The sequence below is a fragment of the Bos indicus genome, chromosome X (genome assembly GCF_029378745.1).
Source record: "Bos indicus isolate NIAB-ARS_2022 breed Sahiwal x Tharparkar chromosome X, NIAB-ARS_B.indTharparkar_mat_pri_1.0, whole genome shotgun sequence".
NCBI lineage: Eukaryota > Metazoa > Chordata > Mammalia > Artiodactyla > Bovidae > Bos > Bos indicus.
Window position 1 is genome coordinate 4,059,616 of NC_091789.1, and position 26,635 is coordinate 4,086,250.

The 26,635-nt window shown below is 40.4% G+C and overlaps 1 protein-coding gene across 4 annotated transcripts; it reads right to left on the minus strand.

Annotated features, from left to right (window-relative positions):
- Positions 1–5,065: 5,065 nt before the first annotated feature.
- UPF3B (UPF3B regulator of nonsense mediated mRNA decay) lies at positions 5,066–22,002 on the minus strand. 4 transcript variants are annotated; one of them, XM_070784037.1, is made up of 11 exons: positions 21,371–22,002; positions 19,892–19,998; positions 19,622–19,728; positions 15,882–15,980; positions 14,298–14,408; positions 12,800–12,843; positions 12,139–12,321; positions 11,715–11,753; positions 9,733–9,893; positions 9,100–9,394; positions 5,066–6,166 (listed from the first exon to the last, which is right to left on the minus strand). In XM_070784037.1, the coding sequence occupies exons 1-11, from the start codon at positions 21,443–21,445 to the stop codon at positions 6,017–6,019; spliced, it is 1,371 nt and encodes a 456-aa protein (XP_070640138.1). In that variant the 5' UTR covers positions 21,446–22,002; the 3' UTR covers positions 5,066–6,016. The 4 variants fall into 4 exon arrangements, with proteins under 4 accessions (XP_070640138.1, XP_070640136.1, XP_070640139.1 ...); XM_070784035.1 differs by having other exon boundaries at positions 21,153–21,488; XM_070784038.1 differs by having other exon boundaries at positions 21,248–21,485.
- Between the last annotated feature and the right edge of the window lie 4,633 nt (positions 22,003–26,635).

Below are 26,635 nucleotides of genomic sequence, written 5' to 3' on the forward strand. Positions count from 1 at the left end.
AAATTTTAATTTCATAGAATTCTTTTATATCACAAAATATTATTCTCTGTATTTTTTTCCATTAGTTATAAATACAAACCAGTCAATCCTAAAGGAAATCAGTCCTGAATATTCATTGGAAGGACTGAGGCTGAAGCTGAAGCTCCATCACTTTGGCCACCTGATGTGAAGAGCCGACTTCATTGGGAAAGACCCTGATGCTTGGAAAGATTGAAGGCAGGAGAAGGAGATGACAGAGGATGAGATGGTTGGATGGCATCACCGACTCAATGGACATGCCTCTGAGCAAGCTCTGGGAGATGGTGAATGACAGGGATGTCTGGCATCCTGCAGTCCATGGGGTCACAAAGAACTGGACACGACTGAGTGACTGAAAAATAACAACATAAATACAAAAGCCATTCTTAGCTTGCAGGCTGTATACAAATAGGCAGTGACCAGGCTTGGTCCCCAGTTTGTCCACTGTTGGCCTGGATGACTGTCTCAGCCCTGCTTCTTCCCTTCTCACTCTCAGCGACAGCCTTCCTTCCTAATCATTGAGAAAACTTCAGCAATCACAGGAGAACTCCACAACTCACCTACCATATGCCAGCTACCAGCACTGTACTCCAAACCTCTCTACCTTTGTCCTGTTCCTACAATGGATCCTAACCCCTGTTACCTATTCAGAAATCTGCCTCTGGCTGTTTCTCCCTTTCTGTCCCTGCTTTTCCCTGGATTGTTCCCATCAATGCACAGATAAATACATGTTTGTTTCTCCCATCTTAAAAATCCACTCAAGACAAAAACCTGGTCTTTACCACAACTCCCTAACTACTTCTGTTTTCCTTCCTTTACAACAAAACTGTGAGATTTGTCTATATGTACTTTTCAATTACTCTCCCCATCCTTTTTTTTTTTTTTTTTTGAGCTATAGTTCATATACCATAAACATCACCATTTTAAAGTGTATAATTCAGTGGGTTTTAGCACATGCACAAGGGAGTACAACCATCCCCAGTATTTAAGCCCAGAACATTTTGATTACCCCGAGAAGAAACCTGTGCCCATTAGCAGTCACTCTCCAGTCCCCTTCTCCTCCCAGGCCTGGACAACCACGTTCTATTTTTATGGATTTGCATATTCTGGACATTTCATATAAATGGAATCATACCTTATGTGACCATTTGTGTCTGGCTTCTTTTACATAATGTAACTTTTCAGGGTTCTTTCATATTGTGATATGTGTCAGTACTTCTTTCCTATTATGGCTAAATAATATTCCACTGTGCGGCCATATCATTTTGTTTATCCATTTATCAGTTGATGGATAGTAGGGTTGCTTCTGTGTTTGGGGCTATTATGAACAGTGCTATAACACTGGTGTGCAATTATGTTTGAGTTGTTTAGTTGCTAAGTTGTCTCCAACTGTTTTTGCTACCCCGTGGAGTGTAGTCCTCCAGGTTCCTCTGTCCGTGGGATTTCCCAGGCAGGAATACTGGAGTGGGTTGCTATATTCCCAACCCAGGGATCAAACCGCATCTCCTGCATTGGCCAGAGGATTCTTTACCGCTGAGCCACCGGGGAAGCCAGTATGTTTGAGTACCTGTTTTCAGTTATTTTAGATATATATCTAGGAGTGGAATTGCTGGGTCATATGGTAACTGTTTAACCTTTTGAGTAACTAGTGGGGTTTTCCACAATGGCCGTATCATTTTACATTCCCTGTAACACTGCATAATAGTTCAAATTTTTCTACAACCTCCCAAATGCTTGTTATTTTCTATTAAAAAAATTATAGCCATCCTAGAGGGTACCCATCCTCTCAGGAGCCCAGTCCAATTAGGTTTTCACCTAGCACTCAAGCTGAAATTGTCCTGAGATTATCAGTGACCCCTGTGTTGTGAAATCCTCATTTCTCTGATCTGATGTGACCTGTCAACATTTGTCTTAGCTGACCTCTCCTTAGAATGCTTTATTTACTTGACTTCCAGGACAGCACATTTGGCTTGGTTTTCTTCCTATCTTACTGACTGCTCCTTCAGAATCCTTTTTTCTGGTTTTTCTTTATCTCATTTCCTTCTCTTTATTCAAAAGTCATCTTCTCATGGAAGTCTTTCAGCCCCCACCCACGACCATACTCCTTTCCCCCCGATTTATTTTTCCCCCTAAGTGCCTGTCACTTTCTAACCATAAGTAGTTTGCTTCTTTTCTCTCTCCACTTTAATGTAAGCTCCATGAAGGCAGGAAGTTTGTCTGTTTTGTTCACTGATGTAATTCTACAATCTAGAACATGAATGGCATATGGTGTGCGCTCAGAAAATGGTGAATGACTAAATGGCTGCGTGAATGATGGCAGCCTGAACCTGGGCTACAGAGGGCTGGAGAGGGCAGAATGACTGAGTGGCCGTGGGGAGTGAGGATGGAGTCAGACCTGATCCTCAGTGCTGAGTGAGTAGGTGGTTCACATCCTTTGCAAAACCGGATGGGAGGAACCTGAGTTTACTTTGTGGCCAGAGATACTTGGGGTCTTTGGATGACGTCCAGGGGATGGATTAGTCAGGGCTGGAGATGTGGAGGAGAGTCTTAAAGTCTGGAAATGTGGATAATACATCAGGTACCACAGTAGCAATGAACTGTTATGTATTTATCCATGTCTCCATAGCAGGAGCTGAATCAGTATTTGGTAGATGAATAAATGAACTCTGTGAGATTTTGAAGGATGGCCGATCCTATATATTGTCAGTATATGCTTTCTAAGAATTCACCAAATGTCAGCTTATCTGTTCCCTGCTTCCTTTGTAAGGATATAAATGGTCATAATACATTTTCATGGTGTAGAGGACAGTCCCAGAGATAGTAAATTCTGGACTGCCCCATAAAAACATGTTAACACTGAGCTTCTATATACCCAGAAAAGGCCACAAAACTCTAATTAATCTCCTATGGAACTAAAGATAAGGTCAAGTTAGATCTTAATTTATAATCAGTTAAATGACTGCCTCAGGACTACTTTGTATATGCCTGCTGGGCAAGGGGATATAGTTCCTGATTTTGAAGGCATGAAAGCCTCATGAATGTATAGGCCACTCCTTTTTCACTGCCCTGTAGGTACCTATTCTCACTACCTTCGCTCCTTGAACTTTTCCTGCCTATTTTCCCTTAGCATCACTTCTCTCCACCAGAGCAGCAAATTCTTCAAGGCTGTCAGCATTAGGAGGGCAGGGACCTTATTCACAACTATGGCCTTAGTGCCAACATACAGGAGGTGCTAGATGAATATTCAGATATCCAGTGTCTGAACTGTCTCCATCCTGTCTTTATTTTTAAAGAAATCAAACCTGTATCTGAAGAAGGCAAAAATGCAATCAGTTGCTTCACAGGAGGGAGGGCCCTCCTGTAGTCTCAGCAGTTAGTCTGGTTTAGGGATTTTCTTCAGCAACACTTGGCAGCCTAAGGGCAGATCCCCACTCCAGGCTGTCACCACAGTCCTTCTCACATGGTGCACTGTGCTCTGGTTATTTCTGGTTGTCTCTTGACACCACTGGCCGGCCAATGGTTCCTCAAGGACAAAGGCTTGAGTCTTTGAATTCCAGGGCTTAGTACACAGTCAGAGACTAGTCAATGTTTGTTGAAGTGAGTACATCAATGGATGGAAATTTAACAGGGGATAGGTAAGTATGGTTTAATGAGTTGGACTGGCAGGGCCAGCAGAACAGAAGAGTGAGGTAGTGACACAAAAACAGCCATGAGGGCTGGAAACAGGCCCCAGGCTGGGTACAGAGGCAAGTGATACCAACTCATGACTGATAGTTTGGGGTGATACTCCTGCAAAGGCCAACTCCTCTACTGGCAACAACCTCGGCTGTCAAGAGGCTCCCTTTTCACCTGCCTTCTCCGGAAACCTAATTGGTTCTCTCTTCCCCTGGGTATTCATCTCTTCTCATATCTTTCCTTTGGGCTTCTAAAAATGCTTTAGTATTTGTCATATTTAAAAAAAAAAATCCTTCCCCAATACCCTTTATCTATCACCATTTTTTTTAGATTTCTCTGAAGAGCTGTCTATGCTGTTTCCGTTCTCAGGGCAGTCTGGCTTTCATTCCTTATCTTTCCAGGTCATCAGTGATTTTTAAGTCACTGAATTCCATGGCCTCTCTTCAGGCATCATACTTGACCTTCCAGCAGCATCTAACCCTGATGGCCACTCCCCTTTCCTTGTTCATTCTTTTCTCTTGGGTTAGGTAATACTGGTCTTCTAGTTTTTCACCGACTTTCTGGCTACTCCTTTTCCGTCTTTACAGATCCACTCCTTTACCTGTGTAGCATCCTTAAGAGTTCTTTAAGGCTGGGCTCTAGGTCTATTTTTGTTTTTTCCCTACTCTTTCCAAGTGATTAAATCCAGGCCCATGGCTTCAATGATCACCTAAAAATAGATGAATTCCAAACTGGTATCTACAGTGCAAATCTCTCCTCTGAGCTCCAAGACCCGTATGTCCATCTGCCCCCATCTCCACTTCCCACCTGCCACTCACCCCTCACTATAACTGGTGAGGTTTCTGCCTCACCAATTCACACATGCTTCAATACTGCCAAATCTAGTGAACACTGCATGTTTCTTGTCTTCCTTAATCTCCTCTCCCTGTGGCATGGGACACTGCCAGACATTCTTCTCCTTGAAAATTCCTCTTCCTTTGTGTCAGCTGAGGACCATTCTCTTTCAATCACCTTCAATGTCTCTTCCTCTTTATCTGCCTTTTGGGATTCTGGTTTCTAAAAGCTGAGTAAACATAAAGCAGTGACTTATTAAGTAAAGGCACACTGGTGCCATAGTAGGAGAAGCTGGCAAGATGGAAATGAAGCAGCAGCTCAAGGATGTCGTCCAGACAAATTCTGGTTCTTATGGAACAAGAGTGATGAACCACGATTTGGTCTTCTTTGTGGGCAAAATAAAAGCATGGTGCTGGTGAAGGCAGAAACAATATCATTCATCCACTTTCAAAATTCCCAAAAGATTAAGTATCAAAAGTTTAATTTCTCAAAAGTAATAGCTATTTAGTAAAGTTAATAAACACACTTAGCTTCATACTTGAGTGATGTTGATATTTATTGACATCAATGCAAAACAAGCTAAGTTGCTATTTAACAGGAACAAATATTGGTGCAGTTTCCTTCCTGGAGAGGGTAGGCACTCAGCTCATGAGACCTAAAGTCAAACAAAGACTGGATTGTCAAGAATCAACTAAGGGTTAAACTTTACAAATACAAAAATTGCTAAAGGCAAAAGGAGATGTTTAAAAAAAATTTTTACACTAATCTCACGTAAGCAAACAAAGAACTAAACTGAAAGTGAAAGTTGCTGAGTTGTGTCCAACTCTTTGCAACCCCATGGACTACATAGTCCATGGAATTCTCCAGGCCAGAATACTGGAGTGGATAGCTGTTCCCAAAGTAATCCTAAAATTTTAGGACATAAGATATCGACATGACAAGACTATTTAAATTTCTGCGTAAGTGAAAATGTGTTATATCCTTCACTGTACTTTTATTACAATTACATGCTTCTTGCTTCTACACTACACAAAGTCAACAGTTATCACCAACAATGACTATAACTAGATCTGAAAGAGACTTCACAGTGACTCTGCTCCATTGAAATTTTAAGAAAATTCAATCCAGGATTAACAAAACCTTTTGATTTTAAAGCCAGTTCTTCTATCTTCTTCTCGTGTCATACCTAAATAAGTCCTCTCATATTTCTTGCCTGCAAACTGCAACATGTGTCCTCTCCCCCTCAGCTTTGTCTGACACTTTAAAATTGTAGGAACTGCATAAAAAATGAAAATTGTACTTCCAATCTGAACCTGCAATCGGGTTCCTGCTTTAACGCAAAACATACTCCTCTGCAGTGTACCCCACCAGCACAGCGACCCCCTTTCTCTCTCTCTCTATTCCTTTGCCCTGAAGGCACTTCTGGATTGCTTAATTCGTGCTCTTTGGCTGCCTAGACAGTCAGGACACCTGAGGCCATTTGGACCTATCACTCCTCGCTTCCTTCTTTTCTATGGCTAATACCACTTTCCTGCTTTTTTTCTACGGCTGAATCTCCAGACTTGGTGCTGTCATCAGTGGGACAGAGTCGATTTCGGCTTCGAGCTCCTGGCTGGTAAAGCTGCATCGCCGGACGATCCTAAAGTAAAATGAAATGCTCATGTTACAAAACTGCTACTAAGCATGTCTAGGGGATAAAATATACCAGTGACAGCCCACATGAGATCAAAATTTGAGGGCACAGTACATAACAATAAGTGTCGATGGTTATTTGGCTTCAAACTGCCTGCTTCCTTTCCCCTACCTACAAAGAAAAACAACTATTTCACAACTATTTATTTTTACAAATAAAAAACAACTATTTATAAGCAATAGTTATCAAGTATTATTTTATATGCCCAGAGTAAATTTTGATAAGTTTACTGCCTAATTTTCTTTACTATCTCAAGATGAACTGAATCAGCTTGAATAGTTTTTACTTAGAAACCGTGGTTGTTGTCGCTCTCTCCTCCCCATCAGTAAATGGATTTTAAAATGCACCATCTAAGAAAATTTTAGGAGTGAAAATAATAAAGAACACCAATTCTTAATAATGCAAAGTCCCTGAAGTTATGAGCTCAAACACTAGTAACTTAGCACAAATATGACTCTCTCTTAATTCAGATTTGACAAGGTGACAACCCAGCTTGAGACTCTCTAGGTAACACTTTAGATCTCAGGTTCCTAAATAGGCCTCAATATCATCACCAGGTACCTCTCAGTTCAAGTACTGTGTTTGGTTTATCACAATATGACCCTGAAAAACTTAAATGTATAGGCCTTTTCTAATTCAACAAAAGACAACATGAGCCTTCCCTGTCCTTTCTCCCTGACATATGAAAGAGCCTTAAAGCATTATTCTTAAGTGAGTAATTCCAGCAAAACATTTCACTGTTTTAACAAGATGAAACATTAAAACAGATGCGACTGCCACATAGTATTTAGAGAAATGGATGATGGGGCTCCCAGTGTGCAAAGATGGGACAAGTTAAACGTCAACAAGGGCAATAACTGATAACAACAAGTTGGAGTTCACCAAGTATTTCTAAATCCACAAGTTATACAATGTCATTAGGAGAAAGGCTGATAAAAAATTTTATAATATATGGATCAGGCTTACAATACCTGAGCTAATTGATCAGCTATTTTTCCAACTTTTTATCTCAAAAAATTTTAAATCTATAGAAATGTTGCCAAACTTGTACAATGAATACCTAATACCCTTCTCCTAGATTCACGATGATTAACATTTTGTCATATATGCCTTTTCTGTCTCTAGTGTGTATGCGGGCACACATATATATAGATACATTATTATTTTTGCAGAACCACTGGAGAATAAGTGCAGACATCAAGACCCTTCATCACTAAACATTTCAGCTTGTGTATCCTCAGAGCAAGGACATCCTATCACATAACCATAATACCATTATTATTGATCATATGATTCTTCATTGGTAATATTTCAGCTTGTGTATCCTAAGAGCAAGAACATCTTATCACATAACCATAGTACCATTACTATTGGTCCATCGTAACATCACAATAAACGGATACCAAGACATTGTATGCTTCCTGATAACAATGCAGTAGGAACTGCACACCACCACCTATCAAGTATTCTTGCCAACAATTGAGTCTGAATATATTAAGGCCTCTAAATGAGGGGGCCACCCCCATCTTTCTGTGAAAAGTTTGACTGGCTCTCAGCCATGCTTATTCTTTTACATGCTATCTATGCCTACTTTCCTACAAAGCTTACTGGTTTTGACAGAAACCACATGGCCCACAAATTATTTTTGGGCCTAAAATATTTACCATCTGGCCCTTGAACGAAAAAAATTTTCTGACCCTGCTCTAGATATGACTACTGGTTTTCAAGGAAACATAGAAGGTAGAGGAACATGTTCAATGTTACCACAGGGATGTAATTAGCCACTCTGGACTATTAGACGCTCTATAGGGCAAACTGGTTTCTGCAACAAAGAAATGGTAGAAAACGAAAGGACGAAGAATTATTTAGATTAAAAGAGACTTAAGGGAACATTTCAAACAAATACAATTTGTGGACCTTGTTTAGAGCCTATACAAAAGATGTTAATGAAAAGAAGTGTTAATGAGCAATTGGGAAAATCTGTACACTGGGTAGACAGGATGCTAAGGAGTTATTGTCAGAAATTCTTCTTCTGTCTGGTGTGAAAATGCTATTAGGGTTATTTTATTAAGAAAAAGAATACTAGGGTTATTTTATTAAGAAAAAACCCTGGCAATCCAATGGTTAAGACTCCACACTCCCACTGTAGAGGGCATGGGTTTCATCCCTGGTTGGGGAACTAAGATCCCGTATCCCATATGCCTCACAGTGTGACCAAATTTTTTTTTTTTTTAAAGTCTTTACTCTTAATACTGACATATTTAAAGAAGAAATTATCTGTCTAGGTTTTGTTTGAAAATCATCCCATAGGAGCAAGATGGGGTAGAGTAGAAAGAAGATTGGCCATAAGGTGATAACTGCCAAAGCTGGGTGATAAGTACATCCTACTACTCCTCTGTTCTCTCTACTTTTGTGTATGTTTGAAAAGTACTGCTGCTGCTGCTGCTGCTAAATTGCTTCAGTAGTGTCCGACTCTGTGTAACCCCATAGACGGCAGCCCACGAGGCTCCCCCGTGCCTGGGATTCTCCAGGCAAGAACACTGGAGTGGGTTGCCATTTCCTCCTCCAATGCATGAAAGTGAAAAGTGAAAGTGAAGTCGCTCAGTCATATCCGACTCATAGTGACCCCATGGACTGCAGCCTACCAGGTTCCTCCATCCATGGGATTTTCCAGGCAAGAGTACTGGAGTGGGTTGCCATTGGCTTCTCCGTTGAAAAGTACACACAAACTTTAATAAAAAAGACCCCAACAAGACTGAAAAAAGGTACAGATAAAGTTCCCCTAAAATTCTGTTAACAATGAGTTAGCCCTCTCCTTTATACTTGCAGGAAAAGACAAAGAAAATCCTCATGAAAAGAAGTTTAATGAAATGTAGCACCTTGTTTCTTATGCGATCTCTCTTAACCACTTCTTCTTTCTTTTCAGTTTTTTCTGAGCTGCCTACTGGCTCTGTACTTTCAGGCTTCTTTCCTTTATCCCGAAGTGTTTCTTTCTCCTTCTTCATTTCTTCTTCCTTTCTCTTGAAAGCCTTCTCTTTCTCATAGCGCTCCTTCTGCCTGCGGCGCTCTTCTTCCTGCCGCTTCAGCCTCTCTCTCTCCCGCAGGATGCGCTCTTGGTCTCGATCATAATCCCGCTCCCTCTCCCTGTATTCTCTGCCACTCTCATCTTCAGGTCTGCACGAAAAACAAATCTGAGAATGCACCCTTGAAGCTCTTCTAATCACAAAAGCAGGAATACTCTGATCCTGCCTTGGCCACTACAATGAGGTTGAACTTTCGGAGCAGCATTAAAAAAAAAATACTAGTATTTTGAAAAGCAATTTGGGAAAAAACACCCAAAAGTCATTCAACCAGATTAAGATACTAAAATACTTGAAACCTGTCCTCCTCATCCCCATACCCCTCATAAAACCCAGTATCTTGATTCACGTACAAGTCCAGAATGCAGCAGTAAAACTAGCAGCCAGAAACAGGTCGAAAACAAATGTACCCAAGAGCCCTCGACTACCGACCTCTTAGGTTTTTCATCTTTAAATTCACCCTCAGAACGCTTGGGCAATGTACAACTTTGCCCACTGGCTCTTTCATCACTCAGATTCTCTTTGTCCAATTTCTTGAGCTTTTCTCTTTTGTCCAATTCTTTTTCATCTCCTTTTTCTGGCTTCTTGAGCAGCTTTAAAGAGAACAAACTTAGGTTTATTTTGAATGATGGGATTGTCTTCTGATTCTCGCAAAGAAAACAATATAGTAAATATTTTCAATTCAGGCTATTGAAGGCCCCGTCTCTGCAGTACTCAAACTTTCAGGTGAACAAATAGTGCACAAAGAGCAGTAATTTGCTAAAAGGGTGCTATTAATGTGAAAGTGTTATGCACTCCAGTGAAGTGGTTTAATCACTTTGTGGCAATAGGATCAAGACTCCTTTGGCTTTAAATGGGTCAACCTTTGAGTAGACCAACGCTTACTTTCAAGTATGCCTTCTGTAGCAAGCCAGCATGTCAGTATAACTTGATAGGAAAGTACGGTACAAATTAAAAATGCTAGCCAGGTCATTATTGCTGGACTATTTTTACAAAGTTATTAGAATAACAAATACCTTGTCACCAAAGGAGAGATCCATTGCAGGAATAATTTTGCCTTGAGTCTGAGAGTAGCTACATACTTATGATGGTACAATCATATTATCATTAGAGATGAAAAGCAAGAATTATTTGGCATTTGATTTAAAAATCCAAATATCTCATACAACAGAACTGTGAAGTTCCATCTCTACTGAACAGGAACTCTGTTCAATGTCATATGTATATATGACAGAATGCAATTCTAAAAAAAGTGGTTTATAAAGTTCAAATTGCTGACAAAGTTTCTTTCTCATGCTGCTTCTACAAATCTCTCTAGAATACACCCCCAAGTGTTGGATATTCAGAGAGATTTTTAGGAATTTCCAGTCTCAGAGTGAAGGCATCATACAGAGTTTCATCTCATTGTGAAGGCATCATACAAGCCACGAAGCTAAAGGCAAAGCAGCACGCATGAGACTTAAGCGTGAAGTGTTTCAGCACACAGCCAGCCACTGGAAACAGGGAGTCCAGAGTGCACACCATGAAGGCGCCAGTGCAAAGTGAGGGGGACATGTGCAGGTTTCATTGCAAGTGCTCTGATTTCTCTAGTGAACATCTTCGTCAGGAGCCAAGATGTTCATTACTCTAATAAGACTATTAACGAATGTCTCTAGCATAGCCAGCTTGACCTTCTGCCTTGCTGACAGAAATAGCAAGTCAGGTTGCTTGAAGCAGGGCGGACACAGAGATCGATAGAAGGAATTAAGATGAGAACCTCCCCACCCTGCCACCGCCAAGCCCCTTATCACCAATGAGTCCTGGAGAGCCTCGGGGCACCCTAGCGACTTGACCAGCTGAATTCTGAGGAGGTAAAAGGAGACTTGGCCATCATCTCTGTGAGATTTTCTCTGCCATACTATGTACAAGAACTTCCCTGGGCAGTTCACTGGAGCACAGGCTGCCCGAGCCAGGCCCCTGGAAGGGAAGCAGCTAGGCTGGGGTCTTTCCACAGGTTTTCCTCTTCCTACATGCAGTGTGTTAATCAGAACCTGCTGCTCACAGATTCCCAGGTAGACCCAAGAAGGTAACATGGGGAATCATGTGAGGGGAGAAGATGTATATTCCGAATACTCCCACAAGGCAGCCAGGTATGAGAGGTGTATAAAGGAAGAGGAGAGAAAGAGCTCTTAAGGCATGGCTGTCCTCTCACTGCACATTGTTGAAGCTTCTGGGTATACAGCAGAGCATCAGGAAATCATCTGGGTTTCTTTCTAAATCAGGAATTTAAAAGGGTTCAGCTTTTAGGACTCAAGTCAGCCTGAGGGCGTTTTCTACAGGTACCACTACCACCGCCACCAAAAGGACTTATTAACTAAGACCTGTGTGTGTGTGACATGATACTAGGTGCTCTGTATCATGTACTTGGTCCTTACATTTTTCTGATTCACAGCTTGTAACAGAAACCTGTGTACCTGAAGACAGTGGAAAACAAACAGATGAGGCAACTTCATGTATCAAATATGAAGGAAAAGCTGAATAAAACCCATAATTCATGCCAGCCAGCCCTAAGCCCTTATATATGAAGAAGTGAGAGAATAATAATCCAAAATTGAACATTTTCAATGATTATAAATAACACTGCACTGAAGAAATCCCATGTAAACTACTTAATCTTTTAAATTATCTTAAATTAAGAGTAATACATGAATATTATAGCAAAGATTCACTCCCTCCCAAAAAAGACAAAAACAAAACTAAACCAGTTTACACCAATACAAGATGCATGCATATTTGAAGAAGTAGATAGAGTACATGCAATTTTCAGTAACATGCAGTCAGTTTAACTTATGTTCATACCTTAATCTTTGGTTCATCCTTTAATTTGTCCCTTTCCGGAACTCTGTCTATCTTCTTTAGCTTTTCTATATCTTTCCGTTTTCGTTTCTCTTCTTCTTTCCACTTTCTCCTCTCTTCTTCTCTTTGTCTTTTTCTTTCTATTTCTCGCCGCCTCCTTTCTTCTCTCTTTTCTTCTCTCATCCTCTGCAAAGAAACATCAACAGAGCCTTCAGACAAGATAATTATCACCGAAAACATAGTTCAGAAAGTACGGAACATAGTTCAGAAAGTACGGTGGGCACCCACTTAACTGTATCATCTTTCCTTCCCACTTTCCACTTCCTTAACCCCCTCCCGAGTCCATTCAGAATATGAGAGAGAAAAAGACCACAGCCTGCTCATATCAGTCTCCCACTGCTGCCTTGCTACAGTATCCAAAGGCTTTCAGGAAATCAAGAGTGCCTCTGGAACAAGCTAAGGAACCCCTAGTTCTGCAGAATCTATGGTCCAACAACCAGAGTGAAGGAGCAGGCCAGACAGTGAGGCCAATGAGCCAAATATTTAAAGAACAGTGGTAGAGAAAGCAGCTCTCCCTACTGTATGATCCCAATGCTCTTAAATTTACAGAATGCGAACCAATGAAACAGAAGTATTGTGAGAACCAGAAAAACAAAAGGTTTACCTGCTTGTTTTTCAGGAAGCTCAAAAGTGGAGTTGTCTTTTTAGCTACACAAATGTAAACAGATTATTAATAATACTTAATTGAACCCTAGAAAGGAGTCCATTTTCTGACATTCCCTGCCAACCACCCGAGGTGGGAAAACTATACCCCTCAAACAGTAAGTTCACAACTATCTTATTGGAAAGAAGTTTTACAATAGTCTACTTAAATTCTGAAGGTTTAAAATATTAAAAGTTAAGAAATTTAAATTAAAACAATAAAACAATTTTTAAAAAGAGCAATTCCTGGTGTCAATGAAAATAAAGTGCAAAGGACATTCTCTTGTTTTACAGATGGGAGTATAAATCTGTTCACCCAGGAAGAAACTGGGATAAGGGGCTAAAAATATCTAATACTTTTGACCCCATAATTCCACTTCTGGGAATTTATTCTATGGAAACTATCAGAGGTAGGCTTATACTATGAAAGTGAAAGTCGCTCAGTCGTGTCTGACTCTTTGCAACCCCATGGACTATATAGTCCATGGAATTCTCCAGGCCAGAATACTGGAGAGGGTAGCCTTTCCCTTCTCCAGGGGATCTTCCCAACCCAGGGATCAACCCCAGGTCTCCCGCATTGCAGGTGGATTCTTTACCAGCTGAGCCACCAGGGAAGTATCCATTAAAAAAACGAAGTTTTAAAAGAATATTTAATTCATTTTTCAGTATTCTGAACAATGCTATCTAATCTTATAGCTAGCTTTTTGAAAAGCATACTTCCTTTGGAGAAATTCCTAGGAGTGGAAATCCTGGGCAGGTTGGAGGCTATGCTCATGTTTAGAGCTGATACAGTAGTGACAACTTAATACCAAAACCAACATCCAAGCTAGAATTTCTCAAGAGGTTTCCAATTCTGCAGTAACCAATTTCATTTTTTAAAATATCTTCAAGTCAAATTTTCTTTTTTACGAATATGAACTTATTAGTAGAAAACACCAACTAATCTTCAAAGACTCATTAACATCTTAAGGTCCCATATAGCTCTTCAAATTTTTATACTAACATTTGTGTGGCACTAAATAAGTCAGAGGGGGCTTCCCAGGTGGCTCTACTGGTAAAGAACCCGCCTGCCAATGCAAGAGATGTAAGAGACCTGGGTTCTATCCCTGGGTGGGGAAGATCCCCTGGAAGGCATGACAACCCACTCCAATATTCTTGCCTGGAGAATCCCATGGACAGAGGAGCCTGGCAGGCTATAGTCCATGTGGTCGCAAAGAGTTGGACACGACTGAAGTGACTCAGCACGCATGCAAATAAGTCAGAGAATATTTCCCATCTTATAGATGGATTCTTATAATCCCGTGAGTCAGCTATTATCTGTACTTTATAGTAGAACGAACAGAGTCTCAGAGAAGTTAGTGCCTTTCCTATGGTCACATAACTAGCAAATGACGGAAGTGGGAGTCTGACAGGTCTTCTGATGAAAAAACCATAACACTTAATTCCTTTTGCCCACTTACCTATTAGTTCTCTATTTTTTGCTTCTATTTCCTCTAGCAGTGTCTCTGGAGTAGATGTCATTTTCTCATTATCTGCAGCATAGCTCTCCAAAAATTTTCTATATTCTGGATCTAAATAATTATTTAAATAAATAGAAAATATAGCAGACTTTAAATAAAATAAGAAATATTATCCAGGATAGTTACTTATCAAAGAAGATAATTTTCTGCTTCATGGAAGATTGAAAATAAACCCAACTATACCCATAAGATAGACTATTTGGGGGCTTTATTGGTCACTTACTCTGAGAACTCCTATTAGATATACCGACAGAGTCAGGCAAAGTGAGACACCATGCATTGTAACACAACCTCCAGGGATGTTAAGTAGTTTGGTTTTAAAAACCACCACTCCTATTAATCCAGAGTCATACTTATGGGAGAACTGCAAGCTATAGCTATGGGACCCTCAGAGAGTATCATGTTGAGCATGTAAGCAGTTCCTGCATGGGTACACCTCACTTTAATGAAACTCAGAATATGAAAATTGGGTGTTCCAAACAGATAAATGAGGGGGGATGTCCTAGATGTGGCACTAGAGGTGATGGTAACATCTGGAAAGGGAAGCACATCTGAGTCATTATATTGTATGTGGAGAATGCACTGTGGAGCATGTTACCTGATCTAGTCTTCAACATCTGAATCTATGATATAGTCAATAAGCAGCTGTGTGTTGAGTCTTGCCTGTGTTTTCTTTATAAAATACACATTATAGTAATAAATAATAATGGAAACCAAACTAGGTGATTCTGAAATACCAATCTGATATAAAATATTGTGGCTAAGTCCTTAACCAACACAACCACATTACAGAGATCTCAAAACCTGGATCCAGTTTACCATAAATGGCAATTATTTGTTTTTTAGTTCCAGTATTTCAGTTCAATGTAATTACCACGTGTGCAGTTAACTGCATATTCAAAGCCTAGAAACAGGATTAGCTACTTCTGTTACTTTATGTTGTTACTCAAGTACAGAAATTTTTCCATCACAGTTCTCAATGATAACTCTTCCTCTTTATACAAATGGAAACCAAAAGTCAAATAAATAATCATAAGAATGGTAAGGGGCGTTAAGGAGTTGTACTTTGAAACACCTGACTTTTTCCATTGTCTTCTAATGAATATACCTAAGGTGATTTACTACTCAACAGTCAACAATATATTGTTTAATGGTGAAGGAATGAAAAGCCATTAGCCAATAACTAGAGGAAACCCATCTCCATTCTAACAAGCAAAGCTTTCATCAGTGAATTACATTTCTCAAGAACTTTATTTCATATGTTTTCTTAATTTAAAAGATTGGAATCCACTCAATTCCCACAAAGCTAATATATTCTTTTAAAAATCTATGGTCCTACTATATAGCACAGGGAACTCTATTCAGTATTTGGTAATAATCCATACGGGAAAAGAATCTGAAAAAGAATGGATATATGTATAACTGAATCACTTTAACACAACATTGTAAATCAATTATTAATTGAAGATTAAATTAAAAAAACACATGGCATTAGCACATTAAGTAACTAGAGCTATACTATACCATCATCGATAGTTCCAACTTTAGTATCTCTTTTCTTAGTCTTCTTTTTTGCAGCTTTTTGAAAAGGTGCAAATTCTACGATGGCAGGATATTCCTGACCTGTTTAGAAAAAACAGCACACTTGCTAAAAGAAAGAAAATGTCAAAAATGGATACAAGAGACTCAACCTCCTGCTCTCTAGGCTTCCTTTGATGACAGTGATCTGAATAGGGTCTCCCAAAAGGCATAAATCTCATTGGCACAACTAAAATCAACATGATACCAAAGCAGTCCCCAATTCATACTGAAAAAACAACAAAAATATATGGGAGGGAATTAAAATATTCATTTAAATTCAACCTTTAAACTCTAATATTGTGATATGTGGGGGAAAAAATCTACAAACTAATTTTCATTTAAAAAATACATCAAAGGGAATCCTTGGTGGTCCAGGGGTTAATACTTGGCACTTTCACTTCAGGGGTCCAGACTGGATTCCTGGTGGGGGAACTAAGATCCTGCAAACTGCATGGCACAGCCAGAAAGCAAACAAACAAAAAACAAACCAAGATCATGATACTGACTATACAGGGGTATAAATATGTCAAAAGTCACCAAATGCACATGTAAAATGGATGTATTTTAAATGAAAATTATACCTTAATTGATTTTCTTTACAAAACCAGAAATCTCTATAATAAGTAAGGCTAGAGATAGAAGGTAGGTTAGTGCTTATCTAGAGATGGGGTGTAACAACTAATGGGTACGTGGGGTGATGAATGTGTTCTAAAATTAGATTGTAGTGATAGCTGCACAACTTTGTGAATATACTAAAAAACACTGAACTGTAATTCTTTAAAAGGGTGAATTTTATGGCATGTGCATTATATCTCAGTAAAGCTGTTATTAAAAAATACAGCAGGAGACGCCAAAAGCACAGGCAACAAAAGTGAAAACCAGATAAACTGTGCTGCATCAAGAACTTCTGTGCATCCAGGGACACAATCAACAGAGTGAAAAGGAAGCCTACAGAACCGGAGAAAATATTTTCAAATCATATATCTGATAAGGGGTCAATATACAGAATATGTAAAGAACTGTAACTCAACAACAACAAAACCCCAAATAATCTGATTTTAAAATGTTCAAAGGACTTGAATAGGCATTTCTCCAGAGATGATATATAAATGGCCAATAAGCAAATGAAAAGATGCTGTGTGCTTAAGAATGTGAGGATTAAAATATTACCTCACTAATCATTAGGGGAATGCAAATCAAAACCACAATGCAATATCACCTTATACCTGTCAGAATGATTACTATTAAAGGGGGAAAAAACCCCAGAAAATCACAAGTGTTGGCCAGGACATGGAGAAATTAGAACCCTCAGGCATTATTGGTGGGAATATAAAATGGTGCAGCCACTATGGCAAACAGTATGGTGGTTCCTCAAAGAATTAAAAATAGAATTACCACATGACCCAGCAATTCCACTTTGGGGTATATATTCCAAAGAAGTGAAAGCAGAAACTTGAACAGATGTTTGTACATTTCCAGCAGCAGCATTCACAATAGCCAAATTCTCTCAAAGGATGAATGGATAAAGAAAATGAAGTATATACATACAGTGGAAAAGGAAATTCTGACACATGCTACAACATGGATTAACCTTGAGGACATTATGCTAATTGAAATAAGCCAGTCACTAAAAGTCAAATACTATTATTCCATTTATATGAGACACCTAGAATGGTCAACTTAATAAGAATAGTGGTTCACAGAGGCAGAATGTATTAACAGCTGTCAGAGGCTGGGGGGAGGGAGAAATGGGGAGTTGTTTAATGGGCAGACTTTCAGTCTTACAAGATGAAGAAGTTCTAGAGATTAGTTGCAGAACAATGTGAATGTAGTCAGCACTACTGAACTGCACACTTAAAAATGGTTAAGATGATAAATTTTATTTATGTGTATTTTACCACAATTTTTAATGTCAAAAAACAAAAAAAAGCAATGAGACAATGATACATACTATAACATGGATGAACCTTGAAAACATACTAAGTAAAAGAGGTAGTTACAAAAGGCCATATATTATATGATTTAGCTCATATGAAATTTTCAGAATAAGGAAATCCATAGTTAGTAGATTAGCCGTTGCCAGGGGCTGGGGGAGAGGAGAATGGGAGATGACTGCTAATGAATACAGGATTCTTTTTGAAGTGATGAAAACATTCTGGAATTACCCAGTGGTGATAGTTATAAAACTTTGTGAATATACTAAAAACCACTGAATTTTATGGTATGAGTTATATCTCAATAATAATTTTTTTAAAAACCTAAGTGATTACTGGAAAAATACATCAAATCCTTGCTATAGAATAATGTCATACAAGGTATAAAATACCATCTTTACACCTTCGGTGTGTAAACATAAGCCAGGATAAATTACTAGAACTGACCATTAGATATCACAAAGCAGTCACAGAGGAAACAAGATTTTAGAAATCCTAGTCGAGTGCAGAATCATATTACCTTAATAACTGATATACCTGAAAAGGAATAGATAAACCAGACTGAAGCAAAAGGAAATTGTGGAATATAGGCAAAAAAAAAAAAATTAGAAGTGAGGCCAAACAATGGGGGATGCTGTTTATCTGACTAAGGAATTTGGACTTTTTTCCCCACAACTGCTGTCTTAAGTCACTATCTTCAAAAAGATTATTTTCATGGCAAAGTAAGACTAAATTATACAGAAAATGGAAAATTCTATAAGTTTAGAGAGAGTGCTTGTCTAAGCATTAGGTGATGAGCACATGTGAAAGTATTACTAAGTCTAACGTCCTCAGTCTAGATGAACAAGATATTAAAAAGCAATAAATTGACAAAATCCATCACTTGTTTAAATGTAAGGGATAAAGAGAGGAAAAAGTTAAACACAACTCAGATTTTCAAGAAATCACTTGCTTTCTACTGGAATAAACTTGTGGAGCAGAAAAGTAGCTGGTTTGGGGGGATTAATAAAAACTGGACAAACAAAGAAGCAGTTCTTCAACTTTTACTGGCATATTCCCTGACAAAGATTTCATTTTTTACCAACTCTGAAGTAATACTGAAAAATATAATCTAACAAAAACACACATCATTCAATATTGCAAAGCCAAAAGAAAAGTAGCAAACAGCTTGGACATTCTCTGGCTAAATGTTGCAAGCAACAGATAATAAAATGAGGGTTAATGCAGAAGTTTTTCTTCCCTATAAACTCCTGGATAGGAGGTAGGAAATCATCAAGCTCAATGGTTTAATTACATACAATTTAGAATGTTAAACAGTACTCCAACTGGCAACTATTGACATAAAGGATCTGAATTAAATAAGTATTGGTCCTTGAAGCAAGATGAGAAGTAAATATTTAAAACTTGTCATACAAGTTTAAAGAGTCACTTGTCAGTATCACTTAAAACTAGTAAATACTCAAGACAACAGATCACCTAAAACAGGGCAAAAGAACTGTCACAGGAGGAGAAAACAGTGGCATTTTCCTTTGGTTGACAAACTACAGAAATAATAGGTTAATACAAATACTTGTAAAAAGTCATTATCTATTTATAAGGCTGCCATAAGCTTATCAAATGCGTAAAACTCTAAATGTTGCTCATCTTAGCACTCAGGATTTTAGAAACACTATGAAGGCATCAAGAGAACAGGGATACATTGTCTTAAACATACAAATGACAAACTCCCCTTCAGTTAAAAGGACTCACCTTTATTGTCAAGGAATACATAACCATCAAAACGATCCCTGAACAAAATAATGTCCTCTTGGTTTTTAAAGTTGATGTATGCTCTTGCATACATATGAGGATACAAACTGCAGGGAGGAAAGCAATTATGTGAATGTGCTTGCAGGTGTCTGGCTGAATTACAAGTATGCATATATTAAAAAGGCTCAAAAATCAAACAGAAATCATGAGTAGGATTAAAAAAAAGAACGGAAGAAACCTTTTTTCATTTACCCCTCCCTCTTATTTTACCTAGTATCATTAGAAAAAAACTCAAAATAATCATGCTCAGGCATAGGCTGAAGATGCTCCTGAAGCTGCTCCTTGGTCAAAGTGGGCGGTAATCTCCGAATTACCACCTTAAGAAATGAATAAGGAAAATAAAATTAGTACAAATCAATTTTCTGTCATACCTGAACCACTGTCCCTGAAGAAAGCTGGCCTTTAAAAGATGAGATCATTTCTAAAAACCCAAGAGAATGTTCAGAACGCTCAGAATGATTAGTCAAACGTAACAGTAACATGGCACCCCACTCCAGTACTCTTGCCTGGAAAATCCCATGGACGGAGGAGCCTGGTGGGCTTCTGTCCATGGGGTCGCTAAAAGTCGGACACGACTGGGCGACTTCACTTTCACTTTTCACTTTTCTGCATTGGAGAAGGAAATGGCAACCCACTCCAGTGTTCTTGCCTGGAGAATCCCAGGGACGGGGGAGCCTGGTGGGCTGCCGTCTATGGGGTCGCACAGAGTCGGACACGACTGATGTGACTTAGCAGCAGCAGCAGCAACAGTAACACAGTTTGGTCAAACAGTAACATAAGTTTAAAAAAAAAAAAAAAAACTCTCGGAAACGAGAATTGCCTGGAGCAAGGAAATCTTAGGTTCTGTTAACCCGAAGCCCCAGTTTACTAGGTTTTCGCCTCATTTTCTGTCACCCATTTTTCAGTAGTGGTAAGAAATTTGTAAACCATCCCTGGTCTTTTGTGGGTGCCAGGAATTCTTGATTGATAAAGTCCTTATTCAGTCAGCATAAAGAATTCAAAATTCTAAGAAATATCCCCAATTCCCTCATTGCTCCCCGAACAGAATGTACCCGATTTGGCCCAAGACCATTAATAGTCGCCACCCACCCATTCCCTCAACTAACCTCTGTTAATATTCCTATCACGTACTACTCCCGCTGGTGATAGTACCTTCCTGTTTAATATTCCCCCTCAATTCCTCATCCTTTTCGCTATCGCCGCTCCCCCCGCCCATCATCATCTCACGGCTCTGATCTAAACCCTTCTAGTCAGGGATTCCCCCCGCCCTTCCTCACTCCCATCCCGGGGCTCTGCCGGGAAGGGGACCCCCATTTTGGGAGAGTGGATGAGACAGGTTGATGCGATTTTCACTCAAGTGAAGAAACAGAGGAAGAGACTGGGAGAGGAAGAGGGCAGCCCCATTCCCAACCATCTTTCTCGGATGGTGGAACCGTCCCGCCCTCTCCTGGGCCAACAGCCGGCCAGACACCTTGCTCAACGCCTCTTTCTTCTCCTTGTTCCGATCCTGCTTATCTTCCCCTTTGGTGCTGTCTCCCGAAGCCCCACCGCCGCTGCCTGTAGCACCTGGGGGAGTCAAGAGGGTTACTCGCTTCTCCTTAGGCCTATGCTCCTTCTCCTCCTTCATGGCCACAGCTTCGCTCCTCACCGCGGTAGCTCGGCCTAAACGCCGCTACGCCGGGCACCTACCCCTCCCGGCCCGCTCGGGGCAAAGCTCCGCCCCCAACAAGCTCTCCTAGTGATAAGCCGACCCCAACGCTCCATTGGGCCCCTCCAGGATCTCGCGAGACTTCAGGGCATCCGGCTTCCTTCGCTGGAAAGGTTGTAACACCTGGTCTTAGCTTCCCTCCCGCGGAATCCCCGCATCGCCCAATCCCCTCGCGGCCCAGACTCCCGCGGGGCAGTTCATTAGCATATCCGCCATCTTGGTTAGGACGAGTATTTCACGGACTACAAATCCCGGCATCCAAAGCGGTTACCCTTTTCTGGCTGAGTTCTGGAGTCGTCTTATTTCAGGTTCCCTGTTTGTAAGTAAATGGAATCTTTAATCTTGAAAGGTTAATGTTTTTCAGATCAAAAGATACATTCTGCGGGCTTCGTTTTCCAGAGATTAAAACCGATGTTATCCAAAGTTTACCTCACTGAGGGAACGACTTGTATTTTCTATTATTGGTTGTAAAGTGAGCTTTCAGAACCTTTAGAATTTCTTTTCCTTATATTTTTTTAGGATTCACAGACATTTAATGCACAAAACACTGACATTTAAAGGAGCATTATGACCAAAATGTGTGAGATTTGTTTTCACCACTCTTTTTAAAAGTAATAGGAATATATCATGATACTGATGCCCTGTAGGTAGGAGAAAATAAAATCCAACTCACTTTAGATAGGATTGACCTCCTTCCCGCTTTTAAAAAGGCTAGTTATGCATTATTTATAATATCTCCAAACTGGAACAACCCAAATGTCTGTCAACCCACTAATGCATAAACAAAATGTGGCAATCCATAGAATGAAATACTACTTAATTAAAAATGAACCCATACATCCATCCACATTAATGAATCTCAAAATGATCATGCTGAGTGAAAGAAACAGAACACAAAGAGTACATGCTGTATGATCTCATTGATACAAAATTCCAGACAAGGTAAAACTAGTGAGAGAAAATTCTTAAAGAGATGGGAATGCCAGACCACCTGACCTGCCTCCTGAGGAATCTGTATGCAGGTCAGGAAGCAATAGTTAGAACTGGACATGGAACAACAGACTGGTTCCAAATCGGGAAAGGAATAGTCAAGGCTGTATATTGTCACCCTGCTTATTTAACTTATATGAAGAGTACATCATGAGAAACACTGGGCTGGATGAAGCACAAGCTGGAACAAGATTGCTGGCAGAAATATCAATAACCTCAGATATGCAGATGACACAACCCTTATGCCAGAAAGCAAAGAAAGAGCCTCTTGATTGATGAAAGTGAAAGAGGAGAGTGAAAAAGTTGGCTTAAAGCTCAACATTTAGAAAACTAAGATCATGGCATCTGGTCCCATTACTTCATGGCAAATAGATGGGGAAGCAATGGAAACAGTGACAGACTTTATTTTTGGGTGCTCCAAAATCACTGCAGATGGTGACTACAGCCATGAAATTAAAAGACACTTGCTCCTTGGAAGAAAAGCTATGACCAACCTAGACAGCATATTAAAAAGCAGAGACATTACTTTGCCCACAAAGGTCCATCTAGTCAAGGCTATGGTTTTTCCAGTAGTCATGTGTGGATGTGAGAGTTGGACTATACAGAAAGCTGAGCTCCGAAGAATTGATGCTTTTCAACTGTGGTGTTGGAGAAGACTCTTGAGAGTCCCTTGGACTGCAAGGAGATCCAACCAGTCCATCCTAAAGGAAATCAGTCCTGAATACTCATTGGAAGGACTGATGCTGAAGCTGAAACTCCAATACTTTGGCCACCTGATGTGAAGAACTGACTCACTGGAAAAGACCCTGATGCTGGGAAAGATTGAAGGTGGGAAGAGACGAGGATGACAGAGGATGAGATGGTTGGATGGCATTACCGACTCAATGGACATGAGTTTGAGTAAACTCTGGGAGTTGGTGATGGACAGGGAGGCCTGGTGTGCTGCAGTTCATGAGGTCGCACAGAGTGGGACACGGCTGACCAACTGAACTGAACTGAGTGAGAGAAGGGCTTCCCAGGTGGCGCTAGTGGTAAAGAACCCGCCTGCCAATGCAGGAGATGCAAGAGATGGGCTTCAGTCCCTGGGTTGGGAAGATCTCCTGGAGGAGGACATGGCAACCCACTCTAGTATTCTTGCCTGGAGAATTCCTTGTACAGAGGAGCCTGGCAGGCTACAGTCCATGGGGTTGCAGAGTCCTGACTCGACTGAAGCCATTTTATCATGCACACAAGCAGATCAGTGATAGCCAGGGGCAGGGTTGGAGAGAAGGGATGGACTGAAGAGGGGCTTCAGGAAACATTCTGGAATAATAAAAAATATACTTTTTATCATGATTGTGGTGGTGGTTTCGTTTGTGTAAACTCATTGAATTGTACACAAAATTGGCAAATGGTATTTTATGTGAATTATTTTTCAAAGATCAGCCCCTGAAATGAAAAGAAATGCAAAATTTGAAAAATATTGCTCTGCAAAAGTCTCAGAAGGCTCCTTAGGAGAACGGAATGGAAGACCCATGTGTCTCCCTCTCCAAACCCAAGAAAAATAAATCTTTTTCCATGGAGGAGCTAGTTAGTAGTGATCTTGAAGAGACAGCTGGCAGTGGAAGTCTTTTAAAGAGGAAGAACTCTTTCCCCAAAGAGGAACCAGTTAGTGACCCTGAGGAGTCAGGAAACAAGAGGGTCCCCAAGAAAAAGAGGAAATTCTCTTTCAAGGAGGAGCCACTCAACCGTGGACCTGAAGAGGCTGCTGTCAGCAAGAGCAGCAGCTCTAAGAAAAAGCTCCAAAAAGCTATTCCAGGAAAATTATTAATAGAATGGACATTTCCCTGGTGAGGAATAATTTGCAGACCCCTATATCCCAATAAAAAGGAAAAAAAAGGAGAAGTATTGCTCTAAGTGGTAGAGCATTTGTATTTCATCAAAGCTAAGATACTGTTGAATCTAAAACCATTATTTTATATACAAAAAAAAAGAAAAAAATTCTGCCAATTGAAATATGGCATACCATTAATTTTAAGATGCATCTTGGTTTCAGAGGTGTTAAAATGTGAAAAAAAAAAAAAAGTCTTACGGAGAATGAACTTGTGGTTGGGGCAGGGGAAGAGTTAGGGAGTTTGGGATGAACATGTACCCACTGCTGTATTTTAAATGGATGGCCAACAGGCACCTACTGTGTAGCACAGGGAACTTGCTCAATGTTACGTGGCAGCCTGGATAGGAGGGAAGTTTGGGGGAGAGTGAGTGCTCTGTTGCTTCAGTTGTATCCGACCCTTTGCGACCCTATGGACTGTAGCCCACCAGGCTCCTCTGTCCATGGAGTTCTTCGGGCAAGAATACTGGAGTGGGTTGCCATTTCCTTCTTCAGGGGATCTTCCCAACTCAGGGATTGAACCCGCATCTCCTGTATTGGCAGGCGGGCTCTTTACCACCAGCACCACCTGGAAAGCCCCTGGGGGAGAGTGAATACATGTGTACGTACGGCCGGAGAGCTCTGCTGTGAGCCTGAAACTATAACAGTATTGTTAATCGGCTATACTCCCAATATAAAATAAAAAAGTTTTAAAATGTGAAAAAAGTCTTAGTATGAATTGAACATATTATATCTGTATTATGTGCCATTAAGGTAAAAAGAGGTAAAATGGGAGAGGAGGGCAAATGATAAGCCAGAGTGAGATACAGACACCCACAGCAGGCAGGAATCAAATTAAGGATGTAATAGAAACACAAAACAGAAAGCTGGCTCAGGGCCAAGGTTCCATTTTTTGCAGACATCTGGAATTTATTACCCAGATTCTGTACTTAAATTTTCTTACCTCTGTTGCCAAGCATATGTTTGAGTTCATAATTCCTGTTGCCATGACTGTTTTCCTTTATTTGAGATCTGTCACTCACTCTTGCCTCCAGTATCTGCCCACTCTTACAAGCCTAGCCAAGTATCTATCTGCCTCTGACCTCCTACTTAGCCCTGCATTTATATCTTGGTATATGCCTGTTTTGGGGCACTTGCTAGATTTAAACAACTCTATTTCAGTTGTCAGAGTTGGGTATTCCAGGGCTCGGTTTTTAGACCTCTTTTCTATCTGTGCTCACTCCTTTGTTACTATCATCTGTTCTTTTGGCTTTTCTCTCTTCACTGACAACTCCAAAATTTACACACCAGCCCATAGTTCTCCTGTGAATTCCAGACTCATGTATCTAACTGCCTACTTTGACATCTCCACTTAGATATCAAACACATTGAGATTCTCTGAACATGTCTGAAACTGAACACCTGATCTCTCCTAACATGGCCTGTATTAGTTTCTTATTGCTGCTGAAACAAATTACCACACATTCAGTGGGTTAAAATAACACAGTTTTATCATCTTACAGTTCTATATGTTAAAAGTCCAACAGGGATGTCATTTGACTAAAACTGAAATGATAGCACGACTGAGTTTTTTCCTGGAGGCTGTAGGAAAGAATCTAGTTCCTTGTCTTTTTCAGATTCTTCGGTTCAGTTCAGTTCAGTCGCTCAGTCGTGTCCGACTCTTTGTGACCCCATGAATCGCAGCACGCCAGGCCTCCCTGTCCATCACCAACTCCCGGAGTTCACTCAGACTCACGTCCATCGAGTCGGTGGTGGCATCCAGCCATCTCATCCTCTGTCGTCCCCTTCTCCTCCTGCCCCCAATGCCTCTCAGCATCAGAGTCTTTTCCAATGAGTCAACTCTTCACATGAGGTGGCCAAGATACTGGAGTTTCAGCTTTAGCATCATTCCTTCCAAAGAAATCCCAGGGCTGATATCCTTCAGAATGGACTGGTTGGATCTCCTTGCAGTCCAAGGGACTCTCAAGAGTCTTCTCCAACACCACAGTTCCAAAGCATCAGTTCTTTGGTGCTCAGCTTTCTTCACAGTCCAACTCTCACATCCATACATGACCCCAGGAAAAACCATAGCCTTGACTAGACGGACCTTTGTTGGCAAAGTAATTGCTTCTGCTTATATTCCGCAGCTTGTGGCCCTTTCCTCCATCTTCAAAGCCAATAACATGGCATCTCTCTCTAACCCTGCTTCATCTATGTCTCTTTCACTCTCTCTTCTTCCCACTTCCACTTTTTTTTGGTTGTGCTGGGTCTTCATTGCTGTGCAGGCTTTTTTCTAGTTGCAGCGAGCAGGGGCTACTCTCTAGTTGTGGTGCGTGGGCTTCTCATTGTGGGGAGGCTTCTACTGTTGCAGAGCACAGGCTCTAGGGTGTGTGGGCTTCAGCAGTTT